The 12,203-nt window shown below is 36.8% G+C and overlaps 2 protein-coding genes across 2 annotated transcripts; both read left to right on the top strand.

Annotated features, from left to right (window-relative positions):
• The first annotated feature begins 1,745 nt into the window (after window positions 1-1,745).
• LOC132102979 (protein S100-A16-like) lies at window positions 1,746-7,647 on the top strand. The gene is made up of 3 exons (XM_059507743.1): window positions 1,746-1,903; window positions 6,230-6,357; window positions 6,768-7,647. Exons 2-3 carry the CDS (start codon window positions 6,238-6,240, stop codon window positions 6,924-6,926), a joined length of 279 nt encoding a protein of 92 aa, XP_059363726.1. The 5' UTR covers window positions 1,746-1,903; window positions 6,230-6,237; the 3' UTR covers window positions 6,927-7,647.
• A 1,115-nt stretch (window positions 7,648-8,762) lies between these two features.
• On the top strand, window positions 8,763-10,630 carry LOC132103622 (protein S100-A1-like). The gene is made up of 3 exons (XM_059508716.1): window positions 8,763-9,071; window positions 9,852-10,017; window positions 10,101-10,630. Exons 1-3 carry the CDS (start codon window positions 8,992-8,994, stop codon window positions 10,275-10,277), a joined length of 423 nt encoding a protein of 140 aa, XP_059364699.1. The 5' UTR covers window positions 8,763-8,991; the 3' UTR covers window positions 10,278-10,630.
• Window positions 10,631-12,203: the final 1,573 nt, after the last annotated feature.

The following is a 12,203-nucleotide window of genomic DNA, read 5'->3' as shown; positions in this document are numbered from 1 at the left end:
TAAATTATACCTTACAAAACTTCTCCTCCTCCTGTTACCTCTTGTTGATGTGCAGTTTTACTGCAATGCCTCAGCAAGAAAACTTCTCAGTATGATGATGATGATGATGATGATGATGATGATGATGATGATGATGATGTATACACTATTGATACCATGCTGGTGTATGCACGGGGTACAATTGATACCCTGCAAGAATTTTGGTTTTGGGTGTAAATCTGGCAATACTTGCATTCCATTTCTAGAGGGCGCTGTTACACAGAGAGACTTTTGCTCTGCCATTTGACTGATCACACTTGCAGCTGATAACACAAACCAGATTAATTAAAGCTGTTTAGAGCTCTCCAAACGAAATGTCTGTCGACAAAACTACTATAAATCAATGCATTTTTGTTAAATATATGTAAAAAAAAAAAAAAAAAATCCTATTTACATACATAATACCAGCAGGGTAGTATATTTGTTTTGTCAATCAATCATGTCTTTAGAGACTAAAGCTGATTGCAATACATTTCTAAAACCATCAATCTTTTAAGAAGAGCTTCTCACATCTGCACTCGCACAATACGTTTTCTGGCATAGAAACGCCTCTGAAGTTGAGCAACCTTCTTTACCTTGGAACCTGGGAGAAAATGTTAACTAAACAACTGCCTAATAAAAGATTAATATACAATTATATAAAAGCTTACCATTGAAATAGTAGTACTATCATTACATCACTATTCAATGTTATAGTCACTATAATTACATTTTTGCAATTGCAGTGTGATACAGGAACTAGAGGAAGGATTAGGATTTAAGCTCGGATTGTAGGTGTGTCCTGTTTGACAATGTGTGCTAATCATGGTTTTAACAGTGTTTGTCTGATACACTGTGCTAGATTTTACATCTAGAAAAATAGTATATATATCATTCTATTTGACCTATTTAATGTTTATTTTATAGTTTTGTTTAACTGTTTAACTTTTGCTTTGTGAGTAAATTTTTAATGACACTCACAGCCAGAAAGCCTGTTGTATTGTCTGGCAGTAATTATGATGGCAAACAATGCTACTCAGAGGCGAACATTATTGTTGACAACCAAACACAGAGACTTTTGGCTTAGTGAACAGGGTGGAGGAGGATCACTGGACTGTGAGGGTTTTGTCTTGGTAATTGGAAAGCACATGTTCCTGATAATTGTGTTCTGGTATGCTGTGCGCCCCGCAGCAGACAGCTTTCTCTCTCACGTAGCTGCATTCTTTCTCTCTCCCTCCCTCACGTATGCACAAACATATCTTAATACTGCAGAAAGAAAGTTATATAGTAAAGAAGACTTCTTCCACTTATATTTTGAGGAATGTGGCAAAGCATGCTGGCTGGAAACTTGGAGAAATGTATCTGACTATGCTATCAAGGTGTGGCTGGATGATGATCTCACTATGCTAGTCTCAGTAAGCCTTTGTGCAACAATCAAATACATGCTCCTACTTGTGATAGACACAGTCACTCACTCACTCACTCACTCACTCACTCACGGGTCATTCAGACATGGGCCATGCAGCTGGCACCGAACCCACTGCAGTAAATCAGAAAGCAGAAAATGGCTGTAGATGATTAGAGAAAAAAAAACAGTTTATGTGGTTATTCACTTCCTAAACCTCTTCTCACCTCTCACCTCATTTTCCAGCGTGGTTATGACAGTAAACTTTCAGGGGAGTTATGTCCACACAACACCCCTCTTGAGTAATATATCCTGTTTTCCCCACCCATAAAGTTCTGGGTATCCGCCCAGTGATTTGATGGGGAAAAAAGCTACTTGGGAAGATTGGAATTCGCAGAAGAGGCATTTTCATAGGCATTGTACTGACTTGAGTTAGAGGAGGCAAGAATCAGCAGAAGAAAAGTTTTGTTACAAAACTAGGTAAGCATTTAAATTTGATCCTAAGAGGTTTAAAGGACAAACTCTGTTGTTTATTTGATGGGATTTTGTCGGTTTAGATCAAATAAGATGTTTTCTTCTGGGTAGCCTATTATAACAATTTTAACTAGGCGTTTCTGAGTTTAGAATATTTTTTCATTTATTTAACTTGTTTTGTTTTTGATATCCTTTGTAGTATTAGTTGTTCTCTCAGTCTCAACCTGTCCTGTTTTCTAGTTTTAGGTAAGTTTAGAGCGCTTTTTCAGCTGGTCAAACTGGTCTGTTAGCTGGTTTAGAGTGGCTTTTGGAGACCATATTAAATCAGCTTGAATTGTGGAACTTTGGCATCAAGTTAACAGGGTTCTATAAATAAACGTTCGTGGTTAATGCAAATGTGCCACTTTCCGTTTAATCCTCCCTGCTCTGCCTCAATATTTCAGCCCTAACGCGCGAGCGTGGGCTCACTTGTCCGATCACTACAAGTAGGAGATCCGGTTCCCTATAGAGGTAACGCGAGCCCTTCTCCCTTTACACCAAAGAAGAAATCAGAAACCTGGTATTTATTAATTCAGAGCTTTTTCTCAGAGCGTACTGGCGCTTCTTCTGCCGCAAATCCTCCGCGTGAGGTGAATGGATTCGCTGCTTATTATGCGCCGTTTGTTGTGATAAGCCCTGCATTCGACCTTACGGGAGTTTGGGGGAAATGCACTCGATCCTTAACCGGACGAAGCACGACCTCAATGTGTCAATGTGTAACGGCGTTAATTATGAATGCAGAGATAAGACAGCAATAGTGGGAGCTGTCTGATAACCTACAGAGCTCGAGACTACTTGTTCACGTTGCCTTCAAGTCCTGACATCCTGCTACAAGCTGAGGAAATGAGTCACACTTCATGGAGAACAAGCTTCTTGTTCCACGTTTACATAGCTACATACAATGGAAAAACGAACACCGCCTCAAAATAAAAAATACTGAAAACTATTCTTAAAGGGACAGTCCACTCCCAATATTAAATTGCGTCATCATTTACTCAACTTTCATGTTGTTCCAGTTGTGACTCTGTCGTCACTCACTTCATTGTATAGAAAAAGATGACTCATATTACATATTATTATTACACCTATGCATATATATATATATATATATATATATATATAATATACATTTATTAAATGAAATACCTATGAGGTGTCCACTCAGTTATTTAAGGAATCAGATCATTCAGTCTTGTTAGGCCAACGAGTTAACTGTGAGAGCTGTAACTATGATCTTTTATGAACATCTTAAAGAAGTAAGAGCTATAAAGCACCTGTCTGCACGAGTGCAACAGTTATGTGTTTGAGAGCTGAACATAAGAAATGTGAACAAAGCCTTATCTATTTTGTCACTTTCTCATCCTCTCATTCTTTACATTTTCATCAAGTGATAGTTACACGTTTTTTTTCCAGTAACATCAAGAAACTAGGGCAAACCACAAGTAGTCTGGAGGGACATCTAGAGGAGCAAGAATGGAATGCAGCTCATTGAAAAAAACTGTGAGGAGAGCACACTTATGAGAGATGTGGTTTTTCTACTATTGCATTTTTATTTCATCATTGATCAGAAAAATCATCAAGTTGACCTTGTTTAAGGGAGACACTAGATTTTATCCACAGTCTACTGGCGAAGATACTTTTGAAAGTATTTGATGGTGACTGTTTGTGGACTGCAGTCTTCACATCATTCCACAGATTTTCAGTGAAGTTTAAGTCTGAGCTCTGACTAGGCCACGCAAGGACATTAACCTTTGTCTTTTTTTAACCACTGTGTGCTTTTGGTCATTGCCATGTTTGTAGGTAAACATTTTTCAGCAGATTTTCCTCAAGAATCTGACAGTATTTTGCCCCAACCATTGTTCCTTCTGTCCTGACAAGTGCTCAAGTCCCTGCTGCAGAGAAACACCCCCATGCTAATTCACTTAATTGCTCTCCAGTAATTGAATCCATTATGTTTAGAATTTTGTGGCGTTACTTGCACAGCTTTCTGGGCTGCTTTTAGTGCTCGCTTCCATTTGGCAGGTGGCACGTATTGCAAAGGTTCATGGGTTGGTTGACTTCTGAATTTCACAGCATCTCATTACATGTGAGTTTGTTTGGAGCCCCTATCAATAAGCCCGTCTGATGCTTCTGCCTTAGTCTGACCAAGTATGAGCTTGGATGTAACCTAACGAGTGCATCTCATTTAAAACAATGACAACATTTTTAAGACACACACTTCTCTGTGGCAAACACAAGCAGCCACATCTAGTAATGCAATGCCACATTGCTCATAAGAGAGAGGGTTGATAACCATGATTATCAGTAAATTCCAGCAGGTCTTTTATTAATATCCACCCAAGCCCTGCTCAGGCTTCTCTCTCTCTCTCTCTCTCTCTCTCTCTTTCTCTCTAATTAGGTCAATAGAGGTCCATCAGTAATTGGGAGGATGGCAGAGCAGTGGTGTAGTGTAATTATTCAGGTGTGACGTCTGTCAGATGGAAGATTTATGGGGTGGCTTATAGAATTACCCATACGTCACATGCACATTAAAATCACATTAATTTTGTGCATGTATGTGAGTGTTGCAGCTCATCTCAAGGTAAAATGGAGGCATCGTTCAGACAGGCAGCAAAATCAGTTTTTCTGCCCAAAACATTCATTTTTTTTTTGTAGTCTGCACAAAAATAACGAAGAATGCACAATATATCTGAAACATATCACTTATCATCCAATATTAGTGTTTTGTTTTTGTTTTTTTGGATATATGCAATTGTGCATTGTGATTTTCTCCATTTTTATTTTTAGATAATCTTTTCCATCATATAGGCTAATGCTTAATTTAATAAGATTGTTACATATAATCTTTAATCGTCTCAAAATGATTTTTTTTTTCATAATCTACGTTATAATTTTGTAATTTGTAAATTTACATGTAGGATTTTATTAATCAAATTAGTATAGAATTTCAATATCAGCTGTTGATCAGCATTGTCCATATCTTGAACATTTTTGTATTGGTATACACAATAAAAAAATAATTATAATAAATAAAACAAAGATTGGAGAACATGTGAACAAGTAAACCTTTTTTTTTTTGTATTTGTATTTTGTGGAATTGTGGCCTTCACTGTTTTGTTATACTGTACCTTGTGTTTGTTATGGATAAGCTTGTTAAATGTCACTGGAAGGAAACCCAAATTAGATCATTAATTATTTGTTAGTGTCAAATATGAGATAGCATTTACAGTAAAATAATATGAAGTGCAGTAGGCTACACTTTATTGCTTTACTTTGTGATTTGGTAAGGAAGGTAAAAAGGGGTATTGATCCAAGAGGAAAGGCCTGTGTGAGTGGGCATCCTTCAAAGAGTGTGTATGGGCTTTTGTGTTTGTATGTTGTTGGATGAGAGAGAGTGTGTAACAGACATGTAGCAGGCAACCCCAGGGGTAATGTGAGCCTGTGGCCTGAGTGGATCGAATGTCCGTCAAAGATCACTGGTTCCATTGTCTTGTGGTATACACTCCACAGCTCACACACTCTTTCTCTGCTCCTCTCTCCCGCCTCCCTTCTTCATGCTCTTTAATTATTCTAGCATCATCCCTCTCCTCAGGTCACTCATTTTCCAGTGCCTGCCCTTCCTTTTAGTTTTCCCAGCTGCTAAAATGTCAATTACTAACATTATGACTCTAAATAGATATTGCAATGTTTTATAATCTTTTTTTCTTCTATCTCACATACCACCATAACCCCTTCAGAAAGTCTCAAATGCCCCTTCATCGATACCAAAAATGAATTCCTATATCAATCTAAATGAAAGTAAAAGCCATAATTCTTTACTAATGTTAATGAGAAGACCATCAAAGGAAGGGGAAAGTTATTTTTAACTTAAGTTATGAAAAACATACATTTATTTTATTTTTGTTATATTATATTATATGTAAGTAAATATATTTTTACTCTATTATATTATTTGGCCATCCGTTCAAGGTGTATACCTATTATATTATATTATAAATTCATACTTTATGTTTATATGCTATGTTTAGTAAAGCTTGAAATTACCCCAGAATGTAAAAAATTTTTTTTCAAAGTTGTAAATGAAACACACATGTACGTTTGTATGTTTCACAACAAAATACTAATTGAGGAATTAAGTGTGTTACTCTTACTGTAATTATTTGTGAAATTTACTAGCGATTTCTGAGTGAAGTCCTACACTTTTTTTTAGTGCATATGAGGTGCACATATTGTGACAAAATGAAAACTAAATCGATAAGTGTTATAAGTGATGTTCTTCTCTCCTTTGTGCAGTTACAAATATGGAGGGTGCCATTAAAACAGTTGTTACGCAGTTCCTGTCTTCAGCACGAGGAAAAGAGAGCCTGGGGGCAAAGAACTTCCAAAAGTTAGTCCAGAGTCAGCTGGGAAACATCCTGAGCGTAAGCAGAGTTCATACATATGTCCAGGTGTTATTCATTTTACTCCATTTAGTTGACACACAAAATGTCTGTGGACTGCTAAAGATTTTAGTTTTATAGTGTATACACGTAAAAGTGAATGTGTTTGTTAAATAGTTGTTTAATCACACTTTTGCCTTCATTAGTTAATTTTAGGTGGTCCTGTCATGTGACAGTTAAATTAAAAATAAAAGTACAAATATTTCATAAGCTCTCAATTAACATGAGGTCATAAGTTCTGCATGCATGATAATTATAAAAGAATTAGCTGAATTAATTTTAAAGTAGTTTTAGATGAAGTATATACATTGGATGTCTAGATTCCATGGACTAAGCTTGATTGGGCAAATCCTAAATAGTTGAGGACTTCACACTCTCTCCGTCTCTCTCAGGACACTGACAGTTCTTCAGCAGTGAAGGACATGATGAAAGGCCTGGATGACAACCAGGACGGGAAGGTCAGTTTCCAGGAGTACCTGACGCTGGTGGGCTACCTGGCCAACTCAGTGAGTGAGCAGAAAGCACAGAGCACTGCACCCGCTGAACAATAAGAAGCCCAAATGCATTGATGACACTGACAATCATTTGTAATGCTGGAGTCTTGCATCAGTATTCATGGTAAATAAGAGAGACTGGGGCTAGTTGTCACAATTTTTACTTACTAAACTGTTTTCAAGGTGGCTTGCTTTATCAAAAAAAATTATCAAACCATTGTTTTGACCAAAACACACTGTATTAAATTGTGTAACAATTACCGTAGCTTGACATACATATCAAAGCACAACTCTTTAGCCCTTGTGACTTCCTGTTGTAACAACTAGCCGAGGTCTTCAATGCAATCTAAAATCTGCAATTAAATCTGCAGTGATCTGAAAACACACTTAAAGTCTCTGAAATTGCAATGTACTCGCATTTATGAAATTATAAAACATGTCTGACCTGTGGCCATGTACAAGTGCCAAATCAAGTAACTTTTTGTTGCATATGTTTTTTTGTTTTGTTTTTTTGCTTTCCATGCTTTTGCTTTTTATTTTAAGGCTCCTGTGTTTTCATATATGATTGAATTGTTTTTACTGGCAACAAAATATGCTTGATAAGTGCTTAAAACAAGGCATAACTGATGAATGCAAGCCATCACATTTACTAAAAATAGATGCAATGTCAATGTTGTATACACATCAGATTTGTCCATTTAAAAAAGTGAAATTTTACATTACTGGAGAATTGTTTTTGTATATCCTTTCAATTAAAATATGGAAATAATGAAAAAAATGGAATTATAGTCATCCTTTAACTTTCAGACATGTAATAAAAGCTAAAGATTGTGGTGCTCTAGGTACAGCCTGTGCCCTAGCATGAATACATGTTTTTATGTGTACACATTTTGTGTGTTTGTTAGTATCCGTTGAATTTGGCCATTTGTGTGTGTGTGTGTGTGTGTGTGTGTGTGTGTGTGTGTGTGTGTGTGTGTGTGTGTGTGTTTGTGTGTTTTCAATCCCAAGGCTTGGCTGACATATGTGTTTGGACACCGTTTGCTTAATGATGATTTAACACCTGTGCAGCAGTATCAGGTGTGACAGGACCACTTGTAGTCAGATGCTCACTCAACACACACACACACACAGACACACACACACACACACACCTGAGCACCTATCAGCACCTCTAAAGACCCTTAGGTTGTTAGTAGCTTTTTGTTTGTTCCATGTAACCTTGTTTGGCCTGTAACATGTTCAGTACTCAGACACCAGACCCTATTTCATCTTATGTGCCATTATATTAATAATTCTAGAAAAGTGCAACAAGAAATTAATTACAGTTAAATAGAATTACAGTATATAGAGTACTTACAAATAGAAATGTGTCTGATCGATCGATAGATAGATAGATAGAATTAAACAATTAAATATAGATGACATTAAGAAGTTTAACTTATAGCTAATTATATTATATAGCTTATAATTTTACATAACTTACATAGATATGATAGACATTTAAATATAAAAAGAGCGTGACTGATTTTCAGTATAGCGATGTTTGTGTCATCAATTACAGCAGATAAATCATTTAGTTCAGGGTGCTGAACTATCACGTCTCTAAAAGTTTAATGTGACAAGCGGCAGTACATATAACTAACCTTTAGGATCAAACATATCTGTTTACCCAAAAGCTCTTCTTTCAGGTAAGGCCAGGTTTTCAGAGTATGTTTAAATACATGAATGTTTTGTATGATTAGATAAGCTTGAAAACATGAGTGGTAATGGCACAACCATTACATGTACATTTTATACGTTTTAAAGAAAATTGATATATGTTAATGCATATTCATGATTCATGAGTGTCGATCAATAAAACAAAACACGAAGTATGTGGCTTGTTTTCATTTGCTCAAGTTACCGTCTAATGCAGAGAACTTTCTCTCTTTCAATTACAACGATCAACATCACATTTACTCCTTTTTTCGTACACTGTTTTCGTATATTTCTTACATTGTGTATGTGTAAACTGAGAGGACAAGAGGTGGGAAACAGCTAGGTAGAGACAAATGAAGGATGGATGGATGAAGGGAGGAGGAGTGTAGGATACGATGGGAGGAGGACCAAGTAGGTATATAAGATGCTGCCCATCGCCTCGCATCTTCACCAACATTCATCTCTCCTCAAGAAACAGAAGAGCATCAATCATCTAACAACAAGGTAAGGGGAAAAAGGGATGGATGGAAGAACAGACTGTAATTGTGAATTTTAGAGTTATACGCTAGATTCTACCTGATATTTCTAATGAGCTTTTAGACCAGACTGTTGAATAAAGGCCTTGCATAGACAGAACATGCTTGGTCACATCATATGCTAAAGAAAAGTTTAGCATAAAAGCAAGGAGCGGCTATTGGATAAAAATTCTTTAACATGGCTCTCCACCTAAAGTTTTGCGTGGCTTGTGGCTCATCTCTATAATGTATCTGAGGAGGCTTTCCTTCTCTTCTGAAGTTATTTTTGCCAACACAACCCAATATGTTTATCACTTCAACCATCAGGACAGGACTAATTTCAAACCAAGGGCAGTGTTTGGTTAAATATATATGTGTGTGTGTGTGTGTGTGTGTGTGTAGTGAGTTGTGGGCACTGTTGGCTCAGATAACACTTAGCTGAGTAACTTCCTCCGCAGGTTCGGAGTGTTTTCTCCAGTTTAGGATTTCAACCTTATCAGGCAAGTCACATTTTCCTTCTGTAGTTAAGCTAAGCCCCTCGGAGGATGATCTGGAGGGGGAAGCATGTTATGCTGAGAATATATTACTGCTTCTTTTGCAATGTTTTTACTGTTGTGGTCTAGAGAAAATAAGTCTGCTTCACGCTTTTAAATATTTTAAATGAGCCAGAAATACTCCCCCTAAAGAAAACCTTTCGTGCATTTTTGAGTGCATTTATAAGCCTAAATAGAGTCGCTCGCTAAATTGACCAATACATCTTTATTTTCAGAATGTCTAATATTCTAAACTCAGAGAATGCCTCCACTCTGGAGAACGCCATGCAGCTGATGATCCAGACGTTCCACAAGTACTCTGGAAATGAGGGCGACAAATATACTCTTAGCAGGCAGGAACTCAAAGAGATGCTCACGCAGGAGCTGGGCAACTACCTTGGGGTAAGGAGAAAACAGAGTTTTGATTTCTTTGTGGAAGTCAGATGTTTCTGATGAACTTTATCTGCATCTCTCTTGCTCCACAGAACGCACAGGATAAGGATGCGGTAGATAAAGTTATGGGAGACCTGGATTCAAACAACGACGGTGAGGTGGACTTCACAGAGTTCGTCATCCTCGTTGGTGCCCTCACTGTCGCCTGCAACGACTTCTTCCTCGAGTATCACGAAAAGGATGGAAAGAAGGCTGAAAAGAAAGAGTAGAGCTGCATTTCTCTGAACAAAAGCCAACACATGACCAGAGAATGATGATGAGGGGGGAATGAGGGGAGAAGGGGAACGTGTATGAATCTTCCTTAGGCTACTGATACTATAAAAAGTTTTACATCATCTCTGCATCCATGCAATCCTGGGTACACAAAACCTTCCATGAGGCACAACATGTTTCCATCCCCTGAACCTATTAGAAATGAAAGCACTAGGAATGAGATTTTGACATGGTCTTTGTTGAATATGTGAATATGTGTGTCTTCCTTTCTTTTGTTTATTAACAATTGGAGTTGTTTATTTTTAAAATAATAACTCCATATAACAATAAACTGCAGATTTAAAATAAATGAGATTGGTGACCTTTTTTCGCAGCAGACAGAAGAGCAAGCTCGTCAACAAAATTAGGCTACCTGGTGATAATAGTTTGTTAACGAACTGTATTTCGTCAAAAAATACTTTTTGGACAAAAAAAGTAATAAATAAATAAATAAAAAGATATTAAAACTTATTTTTTTTATCGTGTCATAATTACGTCACTTCTGATTGTCGCGTATGCTTAGCTTACGTAAGCTAATAAAACTTTCTGTTTGCGCGCCAGATTTAAATGAATACTTACATTACATTCAGTTTTCACATAATCACTCGACTGAATATAGAAGACTTGGAATAACGCAGATGAATCATAAGGACTACATCTACGGTAGGCAACTGAGAAGATAAATCACCTTGCATCTTCTAGATTATTATTCTGACTTGGAGAGAAATAAGGGGGGAGTAGATTTTTTATTTTTTACTTTATTTTATTTTTATTTTGGACAATCTGTTCCCTTCTTTTTTTCTGCAACAAGGTATTATTTCTTAATAAATATTTTATATTGTATATTTTGGGATAATGTAAGAGCTATGTTTGTAGGCCTGTAGGCCTAACGTTACTAACTAAAATGAATGAATATGAAATAACAAACTCAAAAATGACAAACGAAGAACTGATAAAAACCCTGATAAAAACGAACACTGATAGTAAGAGTCTTGACCATTAGAGGGCAGTATTGAATCAAAGCTGAGGTTAGATCTTGGGTATTTGTCTACAAGGGTGCAACTCTTATCTTCATGTTTGCAGATAGTCGCTTGCTAAATTTAGGAAAGACTGCATGATCATGCTCATTTTTTATTCAATAAAATGATATCTTCATGCATTCTACATGAAGCATTCACTATTTTCATCACCAGGGATGTAGGAACATACAAAAAGCAAGGTCCTGTTTTATGTAGCATAAACTGAAGGTCACATTAATATAATATGTGGACGTGCATCTCTAAGCTGCTCCCATGAAAATTTGGGTTAAAGAGCTTTCATAAAGGAGGATGCGCAGTCAACTTGAAATAAGACATGAATTTATTATGTTGTCAGGAGGTGGCAGTGCCAACGGATGTGAGTTTAGAGACTGGTGAACAAGTCCTTGAGCAGCAGAACAACACAAAAGCCAAGTCCTCTTGTCCATCTTTTTTGAAAATTTCAACAGAAATGAAAAAGACATTGTATTCAGTGCAAAACATTGAGTTTGACTTTCCCTAACAGAGAAATAACAGTGTTATTTGTGCGAATAGGCCAAGAATTGTCCAACACAAAGAGATTATGAATTTCTAATCTTTATTTGACCACATAAATGTGATTGGTCAGCCAAAAGAGGGAGGTGAGGATAGGAGATGGGCATTTAAGTGCCATTAGTGTGAATAAGACGGTGCACACTTATTGGCCAACAGATATTTTGACACAGAATCATTGTGATGTCACACTTCTGGATTATTATTGCATTATTGAACAGGTTGACTTGATTGTGACATAACATAGGGAGAAACACTCCTCCCTTTGTCTCTTCATTCCATTTTTCCTTTGATGAATTAGAGAGACTTAAGCAC

The sequence above is a fragment of the Carassius carassius genome, chromosome 24, assembly GCF_963082965.1.
Source record: "Carassius carassius chromosome 24, fCarCar2.1, whole genome shotgun sequence".
Taxonomy (NCBI): Eukaryota; Metazoa; Chordata; class Actinopteri; order Cypriniformes; family Cyprinidae; genus Carassius; species Carassius carassius.
This window is presented reverse-complemented; position numbering and strand designations above follow the sequence as displayed.